Source organism: Arachis hypogaea, chromosome 8 (genome assembly GCF_003086295.3).
Source record: "Arachis hypogaea cultivar Tifrunner chromosome 8, arahy.Tifrunner.gnm2.J5K5, whole genome shotgun sequence".
Taxonomy (NCBI): domain Eukaryota; kingdom Viridiplantae; phylum Streptophyta; class Magnoliopsida; order Fabales; family Fabaceae; genus Arachis; species Arachis hypogaea.
Window position 1 is genome coordinate 30,226,391 of NC_092043.1, and position 16,121 is coordinate 30,242,511.

Consider the following 16,121-nt stretch of genomic DNA (forward strand, 5'->3'; position numbering starts at 1 on the left):
TAGAAGTGTATAAGATTCATGAGTGTTTCTTATTTATGATTTTAATTCTTGGATTGAATGTTATGATACTTTTTGCATGTTAATATATTTGTCAACTATAAAAAAATTAAAATTTTAATTTTCCATGTTACATCACTCTAATCCAATATTAATGTTTTACACTAACATTTACATCATATTAAAATTAGTTCCGCCTATTTTACATGTCAACTTATCTTTAATTAATCTTTCTAGTAATACATTTAATTTAATAGTTTGATAATAGAATGACGAACATGACATGTACTTTTAAAGTTTATTTATTATTTTTGAAAATTTTTAATTTAAAAAGGCTTATCATTAATTTTTGTGAAAAAGAAAGTTCAACTTTTAAGAATAATTTCTCTAGAGACATTGTGCATTTGTGGCCCTATCTCACCACTCAAAACGGGCAAAGATACCTATAACTGATGAATTTTCAATAATGAAATCTTCAAGCTTATTCTGTTTTTGCAAAATTTAATAGTGCTTCCAACTTTCATGTAACTATGCAACATGAAATATTTTTAAAAGGACGCTATAAATAAGCTCACATATCCAAGCTTTCTAATAATTTAATTATCTCAACATTATGAATAATTTATTTTCATTATAAAAAATCCATATAATAATGGTTCTAACAATCAAAGACTAAAGCTTATGACAAGATGTTATACAAACCAAACATGGAGAAGCATAAATTGAACCTTCTGGTGATGATACACCAAAGCATTAAAACAGAAACATGCAGTTGAAGTCACCAATCTGATACATCAAATCAAACAAACTAATTATTTTCATTCAGGTCTAAATTTCCGTGGGTGATATGCAAACTAATAAGGTAGCAAGCATAAAAGCAAAGAAAATGGCACAAGTTGACGACAGTTTGAGGTTTGTGCCACAAAACAGCCACTTCTTCCATCCGAACTTGCCAAATCATTCTTTCTTTCCTATCCCATGCGACATGTTATAGATCCCTCGTCCCTGAAAAAAAGCGACGTACCTCAGAAAATGAGAGAAGACTTGCTGAACATGTTCAATCATGTAAGCTTTTCAGTAAAATAACCAACTTACGATCATGTACAATGAAGTTGCTGCCAAAGCAACTGGGATTGCAACAGATGTAATCTTATCATATGGTCCCTTCAAGTACGTATGTTTATGGATATTCTGGAAATACTTTTGCTTCTCAACAAGCTTCTCTCGTGGTCTGAAAGGTGGTTCCGACATCCTGCGTAACATAATGAACAACAATCTCAAATGCTTTTCCAAAAGAAGGGGGGGATTTGTGAAGAATAAAGGGCACTATCCAAAGAGAAATACTTGAAGCCAAATCAGGCATGAAACACAAGCAAAAAATAAAATACAGATTAAAAGCCACAATACAGTGAATATAACTATTGAACTATCCACACAACCCACCAATAATTTCTATCAACTAAAGTGCCTACTTTCAACAATACATGGTTGTTTCAATTTAATTAACATAACTGCACCCCCAATCAAATTCTAGCATTTCAAACTTGTGATGGTTTCGTAGTAAAATAAATATCATCCCTCAAGTTAAATAGTAGGAACAGAACAAACCACCCCTAAACCAAACTGCATTCCGAATACAATAATTTTTTTCCCTAGTACCTTGTTAGGGCATTACATTGCATCAAATAATCCAACTAATCCTAACAAAAATATGCACTAGCGTTTATGTTTCGACAACAATTTCAACAATATTCGATCCAATGTCACAACACCTAATCAATTTTTCCTTTTTTGAATTAAAAAAAAAAAAAGGAGAATCGCAGCTAGCGTAGCATGAGTGAAACCGTCAAACCGGGACTTGCAGAAAACACGGAGCGTACAAAGTAAAAAGGGACAAGAAATGAATAACTGTACTAAGCAAGAGAGAAAAGAATTAGAAGAAAAAGAAGCTCACTCTGAACGAAGGAAACGGGTCTTCGAAAATGTGGGAGCTGAGAGAAACGGAGATGAACACGCCCTTCTGTTCCTGAATCTCTGAAACAATCTAGCGTCTTCGATTGACCAAGATAGCCGCACATTACAAAATTACGTTACTGCCCTTTCCTCTTTTCGGGTTAATAAACTGGACCAGGCTAATTTCCTTACGACGATGGAGTTCGCGCGAAACGGTGTCGTTTCGCTTCTAGATTTTTCATTTCCCCTACCGATGAAAAACGAAAGGTTCGAAGGGGAAAACCGAGGATCTTCAACTACAATTCACAGGTAAAGATACTTCCCTTGTTGAGATCATATTGAACAACAATTTTTTGTGTTCTGTATTTCATCTTCCTCTATTATTAGTAATTTTCACCGTTTATTTGAATTCTTCGTTTCTTTGTTCAGCTGAAGATAGTTATGATTAGAATTCAGAATTCAGAAAACTGTGTTGATTATGATGTTACTGTTCGTTCTTATATTATATGATATTATATACTTAGTGGCATTTACTATTTAGCACCATGATATCACAGTTGCATTCATATAGTCACAGTGTGATTAATGATTACTAATAATATTAATATGTTTTTATTTTTGCTGTTCATCTTCTGTTCGATATTTTGATTCTTAAGAGAGGATCAGTAAAACAGGTCAGAGTCATGGCTGCTTCAGAAGCTGTTCTGCAAGTTGTGTGTGGTTCAAGTTCTTATGATTTTCATTATGTGAGGTCCAATAAATCCAATGGATTTAACACAAGGAAAAGAAGTTCAGTGCATGTCCAAGTGCAAATTAGTTCAAGACAATTCTATGCTTCTAAGGGGAAGCATGTGTTTCACGGTACTAATAAATTGGAATCTCTTGTTTGTAACTGGAAACAGGTTGAAAGTGTCAATGGAAACACAAATAACGGTCATGAAGGTGCCTGGTCTAAGTTGGATAAAAGACAGAATTCAGGTTCTCTTGATGAGATTGTGACTGAGAGTGCACGACTTGGAGAAGTGATGGGGTTAGATGTTGCGGTAAAACATGATAATGGAGGTTTTACATCCAAGGACAAGTTGCATATTGATGGACTTCGTAGAGATTCATTGAACAAGTTCAGCGAGAATTCGATAGAGGATGAAGCATGGGATTTACTGAGGAGCTCTATTGTTTATTACTGTAATAATCCCATTGGAATCATTGCTGCTAATGATCCTAGCAGTACTGTTATATTGAACTATGATCAGGTCTTTATCCGTGACTTTGTACCTTCTGGGATAGCTTTCCTCTTGAAAGGGGAGTATGTATAGTGCGGAGTTTTATTCTTCATACCCTTCGGTTACAGGTAATTTCTTGAAATTTTACTTGATGGTTTATTCATCTTTACTAGTTATGCTAGTTGGTAGGGTAATAACTAATCAGGTTTTGGCAGAGTTGGGAGAAAACCATGGATTGTCATAGTCCTCGGCAAGGTTTGATGCCTGCTAGTTTCAAGGTGCGGACTATTCTCCTAGATGGAGGTGATGCTGCAACCGAAGATGTCTTGGATCCTGATTTTGGTGAAGCTGATTGGTCGTGTTGCACACTTGCACCAGTTGATTCTGGTGGCAATTCTTACTGCTCTATGACTCTTAATTATTAGTTCATACATGAATCCTTCTTCTTTTTCTCCCTTTTTTGAAATTTTAATTTTCCTGATGCTGCATTAAGTAGTAGCACTATAGTATTCTATTGGCAGGATTATGGTGGATTATATTGTTGTGAGCATATGGAAAATGCACTGGAGACTTATCCGTGCAAGAGAGAGTTGATGTGCAAACTGGAATTAAGATGATTTTAAAGGGGTGCCTGGCTGATGGTTTTGATATGTTTCCTACTTTGCTGGTAACCAATGGTTCATGTATGACTGATCGTCGGATGGGAATACATGGTCAGCCTTTGGAGATACAAGTTAGTTGCTCCTAGTTTTGCTTCTAAAATAGCCATCTTCTTATGAGGATATGGACCCTAGCCAATGAATACTAATTTGAAACTCCATGCTTGTTTTTGTTCCAAAAGGCATTGTTTTATTCAGCACTACTTTGTGCACGTGAGATGCTTACTCCAGAAGATGGATCAGCTGATCTTATTCGAGCACTTCACAATCGTCTAGTTGCATTATCATTTCATATAAGGGAGTATTACTGGATTGATATGAGAAAAGTCAATGAAATCTACAGATACAGAGGAATACTCCTATGATGCTGTTAACAAATTCAATATATATCCAGAGCAAATTCCTCCACGGTTGGTTGAATTTATGCCAAGCAAAGGAGGCTATTTGATTGGTAACCTGCAACTGGCTCGCATGGGCTTCCATTTCTTCTCCCTTGGAAACTTGTGGTCCATTGTAAGTAGTCTGGCCACTGCAGAACAATCACATGCAATTTTAGACCTTATTGAAGCAAAATGGGCAGGATTAGTAGCTGACATGCCATTCAAGATATGTTACCCGGCTATCGACGGACAGGCATGACGGATTATTACCGGAAGTGATCCCAAGAACACGTATGCCATTCAACATTACTCTATCCAATGTTATAAACTTTTAGTTTCAATCATTTTCATTCACCTTTTATTTCCCTTGCAGTCCTTGGTCCTACCACGATGAAGGGTTGTGGCCAACTTTGCTCTGGCAGGTTAGTCCCTTGTCCTGCCTCTTCTTTCTCTTAACAGATACTATCTATGCTACCCTCATCTGCCAACCAATGGGCCTCGTCTATCTGTTGGTTGTCCAAAAACTTTAGCTAAATTGTTTAGGCAAATGAGAGGCAATTCGAACAAAAATGATGTATTTCCTTTTTCCATTTGGTCGAAGTTCTGACTTTTTTCAGAAACTTTCCACACCTATATTACAGTTCTTACTAGAAGTGGTATGCACAAATTGTCAATTGATGATTATCACAAAGGTTTCATTTTTTTTTTTATCTTTTTGGCAGCTTACTGTTGCGTGCATTAAGATGAATAGAGCAGATATTGCTTCAAAGGCCGCCCAAGTTGCTGAGAGGCGCATATCGAAAGACAAGTGGCCTGAGTATTATGACACCAAACGAGCTAGATTTATTGGGAAGCAAGCACGGCTTTTTCAGACTTGGTCTATTGCTGGATACCTTGTGGCGAAACAACTATTTGCCAACCCAGATGCTGCTAAGTTCCTCATTAATGAAGAGGATTCAGAGCTGATAAATGCCCTTTCTTGTATGATCAGCGCAAACCCAAGAAGAAGGAAACGAGGTAGGAAGAAGCAGAGCTTCATAGTTTGAGTTGATAGTTTGAAATTTTGATTTGATTTGGATAGTGATATATGTTTTGTAAGGAAAATACTACTTCTAGAACACTAATCAGCCTTTAGTCAGTCTTTAATAATATTTAATTACTTTTTTATTAAAACATATCTCTATTTTTTAGATACATATCTATAATTAAACTTAATTTAAATATTAAAAACAAAAAATTCTCTAACTTCTTACCTACTTCATAGTTAGTTATTATGACTTTGCTTCTTTTACGTCACATAACAAATACGATTTGTTATTCTTTTTTTTTTATGTAACACACACACTGCATTAGTGAAACAGAAATGATACAGGTACCTTGAATCTGCTCATTGAATATGCTCATGAAGTTGCCGCTCTCCACGCTCAGTTGAAGCACCCTCTCGTCTTCATCGGTGAAAGGTAGCACCGCCTTCTACACCTATGCTTAATTAGTTTGTTAAGAAATATCATGTTCAACATCTTTAATTATATTTAAAAATAAACATAAAAGAAGGAACATCCACTAAATTATGAACACAATTTTTTTTGTGAAAAAGAAGTTCATACACACTACTCAAATTCTGTACACAATTCCTTATATTATGCAAGAGATGAAGTTGGAAAATTGTTTTGGATGTGTTGCAATTCAATCTAGTTGGCGTTTGAAAAAATTCTACCTGTTATAACCAAGTGTAATTTATCCACAATGCATGAACAATTAACAAAAAAGATAAACATAACAAAATAACTAAGGCTAATTGAGTCTCCTAATAACATGAAAAATAAAGAGATGATATCCTATATTAATGAGCAAATTATGTCCATTATAATACCTAATTATATTTGCACAGTGTTATGTTTTCCGGTTTCTCCTATTGGCCCTCCTGCATGTTACCTCTTCTACTCTTCTTGTTAGCTCAGCAGTGTTTGGCGCAGTCCAAGAATCTCTCAACTCTTTTCTTTTATTCCTTTGAGGTGCACGGCGTAAAGGGGTATGAACAACAGCCTCCATGGTATTCAGATAACTATTCCATGGATCACGATGTCTAGTAGATACTTCCTCCTCATTGTAGTCATGTCTTCCTGCATGCATTAATGTTTAATGTCACCAAACAATAATATCATAAAAAATATTAGAAACATTGTTCTAAATGGATCTATGACCTATCGTTGTCCAAATTGGCACAACATAATCATCCATGTCAAGAGTTTTTGGATCCCATGAGTCCATGAATTTAATGACAAAAACTCCGCAGTCATAACTAACAATCAAGAGAAAAACAAATATGCTTCAATTTAATTTGGTGTTGATAGCCAATAAAATAAGACATCACGTTGAACCATACCTGTTTGGTTGAATTGGAACATCCACATAAAAGGGCTTTCCTATACCCTCGTCCTAGACTTTGTACCATGAAAAAGTGAGTTGGGCCAACTCGTCAATAAACTTGGCCTGTATATAAGAGGACATACGAAAATTATTCAGATGCAATTTGTTATTGATCTTAATTGGACATGATTGAAATTTGTATCGACCGTGTTTATACTTACTGCATATTCATCCACTTTCATCCTATGATCCGTAAAAGGGGTCTAAATAGGGAGTCAAGAGCAAAGAATGTCGTACTTTTTGGATGAAAAGCATACAACCACCAGTGATTATCCAGGCAGATCGGTACAAAGAACTGCATCATGCTCAGATTTTATTTTTCGATACTCTTACAAAAATATAAAGTGATGCATAAAAAATTTTATAATTGTTGGATGTAATATTTTTTAACATATACCGTATGTCTCTTGGCCGCCTCTACCTTGTTGAACAGACGGATCTCGTTCCCCAATATTCTGCTAATTCCACATACTCTGAGTTGTATTTGTCCTCAAATTTTTCAACATTCGTAGGTGTCATAACACGCCCTTGGACACATTTAGTCCGTATTAGTTTATTACTAAGTGTATTGGTGTAAACACAAGTAAAAAGTAACATTGATATGTGTTCATCATACCAATATCATTGGGTTAATGTAGTAGAATTCTTCTTGAAACCTCTTGGCTAGGAGCTCATTAAAGATGGTACACATGCACTCTATCACCTGCATATGCATAAAAGCATAAAGGGCAAAACGAAAAAGATAATAGAAGTAGGTTAAAATTCTATGTACATAGCTATTATTTGTTAGATTTTTTAGCCGACCATCGACCCATTCCCTCCTTTTTAATGTTTTTAGATCTCTTCGTGTTAGGTCCAACGTATAATGTGTCCGGTACCACACGATAACTTCATCCAACAGATTTCTGTCATCTATTGTCCATCTGTACACCTTTTCTTTTGCATCTTCATTAAAATCCGGTGGGATTATAACTGGAGCAGGCGTTAGTGGAGTGTTATTGACAGATGTGTGTTTCGAGGAAAGCCTATTGCACTCTTCAGCATCATCTTGGGGTATTTCATGATCAACCTTGCCGCTTTTCATATTATTCACACTTTCGTGGGGTCCGAAATACACAATCATATCTAAACACTTTGATGTCATGTACTCCCCAAATAAAAGATGGACAGTCAATCCAAAGAAATTCACATTACAACAGCTTAAATACTAGTGTACATATTGTATCCCTAGATTGAAACAACAATAATTGGTACATATACTTACTTTACAATCGATTCATTGACAACATGGTGCTCTTCGTTGCAAACGGGGTTAGCTGCTCCACAATCAGCAACAACTTTTTCATGGAGATCATGACTATACACACTATGTACTTTATATCAATATAATATAACAGAAACGGCGTTACTAAAAGACATCTAAATTTACAAAATGGCATACAAATAATTGTTGAAACACATCCAAAGTGATACAAATAACATTTGTTTATTTCAATACTATTATACATCAGGTATAGGTAAATTATAACCGCGATAATTAGTAAATTTGCTTACTTTTCAATACTAGCATTGACAACATGGTGTTTTTTGTTGTTTACGGGACTAGGTGCTCCACAATCAGCAACAATTTCTTCTTGGAGCTAATGGTTACACACAGTAAGTCATTTAAATCATTATAGTACAACAGAAAGGGACTTACTTAAACACATCTAAAATTACACAACGTTACACAGTTAATTGCTAAAACACATCCAAAATGATACAAATAAGACATATTCATTCCAATACTAGTGTACATATCGTATAGGCAAATTGTAACATCAATAATTAGTAAATGCACTTACTTTTCAATGCTAGCATCGACAACTTCTTGGAGATCAAGACTATACACACCAAATCATTCAATTATTATATAATATAATGAATAATTGCACTCATACAAATCTAGCCACAGAAGGAAGGAATATAAAATTAATTCTAAAGTAAAATGTCATTTAAACTTGCCTTTCCGAACGGTTTTTGGTGCTATTCAACACTCGATCTTGATACAAGGAAACATTAATTTTATCTGAGGATGTTGAACCTGGATTCTCTCTATGACATAATTCTTTATCACTAATGTCAGTCGGTGAAAAATTTTTCCTCATCTGACTCGGCAACAATTTTGTTCGGCCTTTTTCTTGTTCACTCCTTAGTCCGAGGTCTAAATTGTGCACCCGTTGCTTATCATGTGTTCTCTTTTGTGATTCATCGTTGTTGCCTTTTTTCCTCTCTGATTTTTGTAACTCATCAATATTCCGAATTAGACCATATTAACATTATTAATTAATTCTCAAGCGTAGGTCCATAGCAAAAAAAATTAAATACAAGGAGGAAGATTAACATTATGTGCCTACAAGAAACGAAATGGGTTGGTGCAAAGGCTAGGGAGTTGGATTCTTCTGGTTTCAAATTTTGGTATACAGGAAAGGTGAAGAATAGGAATGGAGTTGGAATAATTGTGGATAAGCAGTGGAAGAAGGATGTAGTTGATGTCAAGAGGGTGGGAGATCGGATCATCTCTATCAAACTTGTGGTGGAGGGAGGTGCTTTCCATGTGATTAGCGCCTATGCACCGCAAGTGGGTTCGGACGAACAACACAAGATAAGGTTTTGGGAGGATCTAGAGAGTTTGGTTCAAGGCATATCTTTGGGAGATAAGATTTTCTTAGGAGGAGATTTAAATGGCCATGTTGGGAGAGAAGTGACTGGATATGGGAGTATTCACGGAGGCTATGGTTTCGGGGTGATCAATGCCGAGGGTAAAACTATTTTGGACTTTTCCTCAACTTTTGATCTTCTCATCGCAAATACATGTTTTAAAAAGAGAGACGAACATCTTATAACCTATAAGAGTGGCATGACAAGCTCTCAAATCGACTTCTTCTTGTTGAGGAGAGTCGACCGGAAATTTTGCATTAACTGTAAAATTATCCCGGGAGAGAGTTTGACAACACAACATAGGGTGCTCGTCATGGATTTTCGCGTTGAGCAAAAGTTGAGGAAAAGACATCATACGAAGAACCCAAGGACGAGGTGGTGGCGGATGAAAGGTGAGGAACAAAGAAGCTTCCTAAGACGGGTAGGAGAAGAGGCAAAGTGGGATGGGAATGGAAGCGCGGAAGAAATGTGGAGGGAGATGGCAGAAGTTATTAGAAGAACAGCAAAAGAAAGTTTTGGTGAATCTAAAGGAATAGGACCAAGAGACAAGGAGTCCTGGTGGTGGAATGCGAGTATACAAGAAAAGATAAAGATAAAAAGAGAATGCTTTAAAGAGTGGTCTTTATGCCGCAATGCAGATAACTGGGAAAAATATAAGGCGGCTAAGAAAGAGACAAAAGTGGCTGTAAGTGAAGCAAGAACAAGAGCATATGAGGGTTTCTACCAGTCTTTAGGCACGAAAGAAGGAGAAAAAGGTATATATAGAATTGCAAAGAGCCGGGAAAGAAGAACGAGAGATTTAGATCAGGTTAAGTGCATAAAGGATAAGGATGGAGAGGTGTTGGCTCAAGAGGAGAAGATTAATGAAAGGTGGAAGAGCTACTTCTACGAGTTATTTAATGAGGGACAGAAGACTCTTCCGAGCCTTGGTCGATTATGCACAAGCGAAGAAGATCAAAACTTTGACTACTATCGAAGGATTCGAGACTTCGAGGTAAAAGAGGCTCTAAAGCAGATGAAAAATGGCAGGGCAGTAGGACCTGATAATATCCCGATTGAGGTTTGGAAGGGTCTTGAAGGAAAAGGCATCAACTGGTTAACCAAGCTTTTTAATGAGATTTTAAGGTCAAAGAAGATGCCTGATGAGTGGAGAAAGAGCACCTTGGTACCTATCTACAAGAATAAGGGGGATATACAAAGTTGCGAAAATTATAGAGGGATTAAGCTTATGAGTCATACTATGAAGTTATGGGAAAGGGTGATAGAACGGAGGTTGAGAAAAGAGACACAAGTAACAGAGAACCAATTTGGATTTATGCCAGGTAGATCTACCACTGAAGCGATATACCTATTAAGAAGGATGATGGAGATGTATCGTAGTAATAAAAGGGATCTACACATGGTGTTTATTGATTTGGAAAAAGCGTATGATAGGGTACCAAGGGAGGTCTTATGGAAGGTTTTAGAAAAGAGGAGAGTAAGGATCGCATATATTCGGGCAATTAAAGACATGTATGATGGGGCCACAACTAGTGTGAAGACTCAAGGTGGTGTGACAGATGAATTCCCTATTGGTATAGGATTACACCAGGGATCATCCTTAAGTCCATACCTTTTCACATTAGTCTTGGAAGTACTCACAGAGCACATCCAAGAGCCTGTGCCATGGTGCATGCTTTTTGCCGATGATATCGTCCTTATGGAAGAGTCAAGGGAAGACCTAAATAAGAAGTTGGAGTTATGGAGAGAAGCTCTAGAAGTGTATGGTCTGCGCATAAGCCGTAGCAAGACGGAATATATGGAATGTAAGTTCAGTCTGAGAAGGGAAAACTCCAATATAGAGGTGAAAATTGGAGAGAACACCCTACGAAAAGTTAAAAGTTTTAAGTATCTCGGGTGCATCATACAGGATAATGGAGAGATTGAACATGATGTAAATCATAGGATCCAAGCAGGTTGGTCAAAATGGCGGAGTGCATCTGGTTTTATATGCGACAAAAAAGTGCCTTTAAAACTTAAAGGTAAATTCTATCGCACCGCTATAAGACCGGCGATGCTGTATGGTACGGAGTGTTGGGCGGCTAAAGGGGAGCACGAACATAAGCTGAGTGTGGCAGAGATGAAGATGTTGAGATGGATGAGTGGTCATACGCGATTGGATAAAATAAGGAATGAAGATATAAGGGAGAGAGTTGGAGTAGCACCCATTGTGGAAAAGATGGTTGAATCGCGTCTCAGGTGGTTTGGACATGTGAGAAGAAGACCGATAGAACATCCAGTCAGGAGGGTGGATGAGATGGAAGATGGACAAAGGGCGAAAGGCAGAGGAAGACCTAAGAAGACCATCCATGAGGTGGTCAGACGAGATCTACATGTAAACGGTCTCACTGTAGACATGATACATGAAAGAGTACAATGGCGTCGTTTGATTCATGTAGCCGACCCCACTTAGTGGGACAAGGCTTTGTCGTTGTTTGTTCTTCCTTTACTACTTCTCTAAGCTCAACAACATTCCATTCCTTAGTCCATGGTTCAACACCACCAAAATATCCGCTAAGGTCTCCGTGCTTGTTCGTATGCAAGTAAAGTATCTGCCACAAAAACACATGAGCAAATTAGCACTAACGTTCAAGCGAATCTAGGTATAACAAGTGATACGGCTCAACTTACCAAGAGAGCAAACAAGCATCCATCAATAGTCCTTATGCCATCTTCCTTATACTTCCTTAAGCCTTCCTTAATATAGTCATAGATGTGTCTATCCCGAAAATATCTCATTGGATTATGCACATCTATCACGCTCGGGATGAATGAAGTGGTAATATACTTATTACTTGAAGCAAACAGAAAGGTCTTTATGACAAACATTATGAAGTAGCGCCGGAACTCTTCGTTTTCTACTTCTGTTGTAACTAAGCATCTAATAACATGGGTCTTAACCTCTTTTTGGGGTTCTGCCTTCAAAGGTCTTTATGTGGTGACGATGCTTCTTCGGATCTAATTTCGGGAAGCTGTCACCTGTAAAATGAAAATCACCACAGGGTTAAGAGAAGTATTACTACATCCAAAAAACACTAACTAGCAATAGACTTACTAGGCACTGTAGAAGAAAACATATATGCACTTTACATTAAATATATATTTTACGTATTACCCTTTGCAGGGAGTCCCAATGCTTGACTTATCACTCGTGCATTCACCGGTATGTCTCCGGTCTCAACATCCAAATGCATTTGATCCTTGTTATATGACCGTGCCAGGACGGCAATCAAATCTTGGTTCATCGACCACTTAGGGATGTGACTTAGGCATCCAAAATCCATTTTCTCAACTTCTTGCTATTTGATTGGATATTTATCTTTTAGATGCTCCATCATATCCGCAATGGCAGTTGGAGAGCAGCAGGTATCAAGTTTTTTCTAAAAAATTGAGCCACTAGTTAGTATATGTGAAATTGTGTACTTCACTTGCTATCTTTGAAAATTTTTAAAGTGAGAAACAAACTACCTTTTTAGGACTCTCTGGTTTTTTCAGCCTTCCAATTTTTTTTAACGTTGTTAACATTAGATTCATCAAGTCTGCCATCGAAAGCCTTACTAGTTGCTGAAGTAGTTGTACAGTACGTAAATTAATAGAACAATTAATCAACTTATCATCGATTATTTATTGATTTACGTACTGTGCAACTAATCATTTTATTCCTATAAAATTTGAGTAGTTTTGAAATAAAATACCAATAATCAAATACTCATTCATTGAGGCATTATTCTTTCAAATACTTTGATAATGACTGAGAGTTCTAGTGATTACTAACTTCATATATGCAAGTCATGTTTTCTTTAGATATCAGTTATTTAGTGAGTTGTGTTGTCTAAACCTATAATTTTGGATGTGTACTATTATCAATTTTGGTTATATAATAGGTATAAATTTAGGATGTGTTATCTTATAAATTTGGATTTATAATCTTATCATAGGTATGAGTTTCGGATGTGTTGATGAAGTAATTAGCGTGGATTATTATGATTTGGGATGTGTTTATCTCAATTCTACAAGTGTTTTCGGTGAAAACTTTATGTTTAACCTTATGATATGAACAATGTGCAATGTAGAATCATAATGCCAATTAAAAAATGTACTTCAGCTGGTCCAAAGAAAGGAAAATCAGCAGTTAGTAAACCTTCTAATGGCAGACTTGATGAATCTAATGTTAATAATGTCAAAAAGAAAGTTGGAAGGCCGAAAAAACCAGAGGGTCCTAAAAAGGTACTTTGTTTCTCACTTTAGACATTTTCGAGGATAGCAAGTGAAGTACACAGTTTCACATATACTAACTAGTGGCTCAATTTTTCTTCAACTGCAATTACGGATATGATGGAGCATCTAAAAGATAAATATCCAATCAAATACCAAGAAGTTGAGAAAATGGGTTTTGGATGCCTGAGGCACATCCCTAAGTGGTCGATGAACCAATATTTGATTGTCGCCCTGGCACGGTCATATAACAAGGATCGAATGCATTTGGAAGTTGAGACCAGAGACATACCGGTGAATGCACGAGTGATAAGTCAAGCATTGGGACTCAAGGGTAATACGTAAAATATATATTTAATGTAAAGTGCATATATGTTCTCTTCTACGGTGCCTAGTAAGTCTATTGCTAGTTAGTGTTTTTTGGATGTAGTAATACTTCTCTCAACCCTGTGGTTTTCGTTTTACAGGTGATAGTTTCCCGAAATTAATCCGAAGAAGCATCGTCACCTCATAGAGACTTTTGAAAGCAGAACCCAAAATGAGGTTAAGACCCATGTTATTAGATGCTCAATTACAACAGAAGTAGAAAATGAGGAGTTCCGGCGCTACTTCATAATGTTTGTCATGAAGGCCTTTCTGTTTGCTTCTAGTAATAAGTATATTACCACTTCATTCATACCGGGCGTGATAGATGTGCGTAATCCAATGAGATTTTTTTGGGGTAGACACATCTATGACTGTGTTAAGGCGGGCTTAAGGAAATATAAGGAAGATGGCATAAAGACTATTGATGGATGCAGGTTTGCTCTCTTGGTAAGTTGAGTCGTATCACTTGTTATACCTAGATTCGCTTGAATGGTAGTGCTAATTTGTTCATGTATTTTTGTGGCAGATACTTTACTTGCATACGAACAAACACGGGGACCTTAGGGAATATTCTGGTGATGTTGAACCATGGACTAAGGAATGGACTGTTCCTGAGCTTAGAGAAGTAGTAAAGGAAGAACAAGTTCGTATGTATGTGTATTTAATTTTTTTATTATGGACCTACGCTTGAGAATTAATTAACAGTGTCAATAGGATCTAATTCGCAAGATTGATGAGCTACGAAAATTCGAGAGAAAAAAGGGCAACAAAGATGAACCACAAAAGAGAACACATGATAAGCGACGGGGTGCATAAGTTAGACCTCGGACTAAGGAGCGAACAAGAGAAAGGCCGAAAAAAATTATTGCCGAGTCAGATAAGGAAAAATTTTTCACCGAGACTGACATTAGCGATAAAGGATTATGTCATAGAGAGAACCCAGGCTCAACATCCTCAGATAAAATTAATGTTTTCTTATCTCGAGATCGAGTGTTGAATGGCACCAAAAATCTTCGGGAAAGGCAAGTTTAAATGACATTTTACTTTAGAATTAATTTTATATTTCTTCCTTTTGTGACTAGATTGGTATGAGTGCAATTATTCATTATATTATATAATAATTGAATGACTTGGTGTGTATAGTCTTGATCTCCAAGAAGTTGTCGATGCTAGCATTGAAAAGTAAGTGCATTTATTAATTATTGATGTTACAATTTACTTATACGATATATACACTAGTATTGGAATGAATATGTTTTATTTGTATCATTTTGGATGTGTTTTAGCAATTAACTGTGTAACGTTGTGTAATTTTAAATGTGTTTAAGTAAGTCCCTTTCTGTTATATTATAATGAAGTAAATGACTTACTGTGTGTAGCTATGAGCTCAAAGAAGAAATTGTTGCTGATTATGGAGCACCTAGTCCCGTGAACAACGAAAAATATCATGCTGTCAATGCTAGTATTGAAAAGTAAGCACATTTACTAATTATCGCTGTTATAATTTACCTATACGAGATGTATAATAGTATTGAAATAAACAAATGTTATTTGTATCAATTTAGATGTGTTTCAACAATTATTTGTATGCCATTTTATAAATTTAGATGTCTTTTAGTAACGTCGTTTCTGTTATATTATATTGAGATAAAGTACATAGTGTGTGTAGTCATGAGCTCCAAGAAGTTGTTGCTGATTGTGGAGCAACTAACCCCGTGAGCAACGAAGAGCACCATGTTGTCAATGAATCGAGTGTAAAGTAAATACATGTATCAATTATTGTTGTTTCAATCTAGGGATACAATATGTACACTAGTATTTAAGCTGTTGTAATGTGAATTTCTTTGGATTGACTATCCATCTTTTATTTGGGGAGTACATGACATCAAAGTGTTTAGATATGGTTGTGTATTTCGGACACCACGAAAGTGTAAATAATATGGAAAGCGGCGAGGTTGATCATGGAATACCCCAAGATGATGCTGAAGAGTGCAATAGGCTTTTCTCGAAACCCACATCTGTCAATAACACTCCACCAACGCCTGATCCAGTTATAATCTCACCGGATTTTGATGAAGATGCAAAAGAAAAGGTGTACAGATGGATAATAGATGGCATAAATCTGTTGGATGAAGTTATCATGTGGTACCGGACACATT

The 16,121-nt window shown here is 36.4% G+C and overlaps 1 protein-coding gene and 1 pseudogene across 1 annotated transcript; one reads left to right on the plus strand and one right to left on the minus strand.

Annotated features, from left to right (window-relative positions):
* Positions 1-608: 608 nt before the first annotated feature.
* Positions 609-2,091, minus strand: LOC112706891 (uncharacterized). Its single transcript, XM_025758410.3, has 3 exons — positions 1,952-2,091; positions 1,093-1,249; positions 609-1,002 (listed from the first exon to the last, which is right to left on the minus strand). Exons 2-3 carry the CDS (start codon positions 1,246-1,248, stop codon positions 955-957), a joined length of 204 nt encoding a protein of 67 aa, XP_025614195.1. The 5' UTR covers position 1,249; positions 1,952-2,091; the 3' UTR covers positions 609-954.
* LOC112706890 (alkaline/neutral invertase E, chloroplastic-like) lies at positions 2,083-15,842 on the plus strand (annotated as a pseudogene).
* Positions 15,843-16,121: the final 279 nt, after the last annotated feature.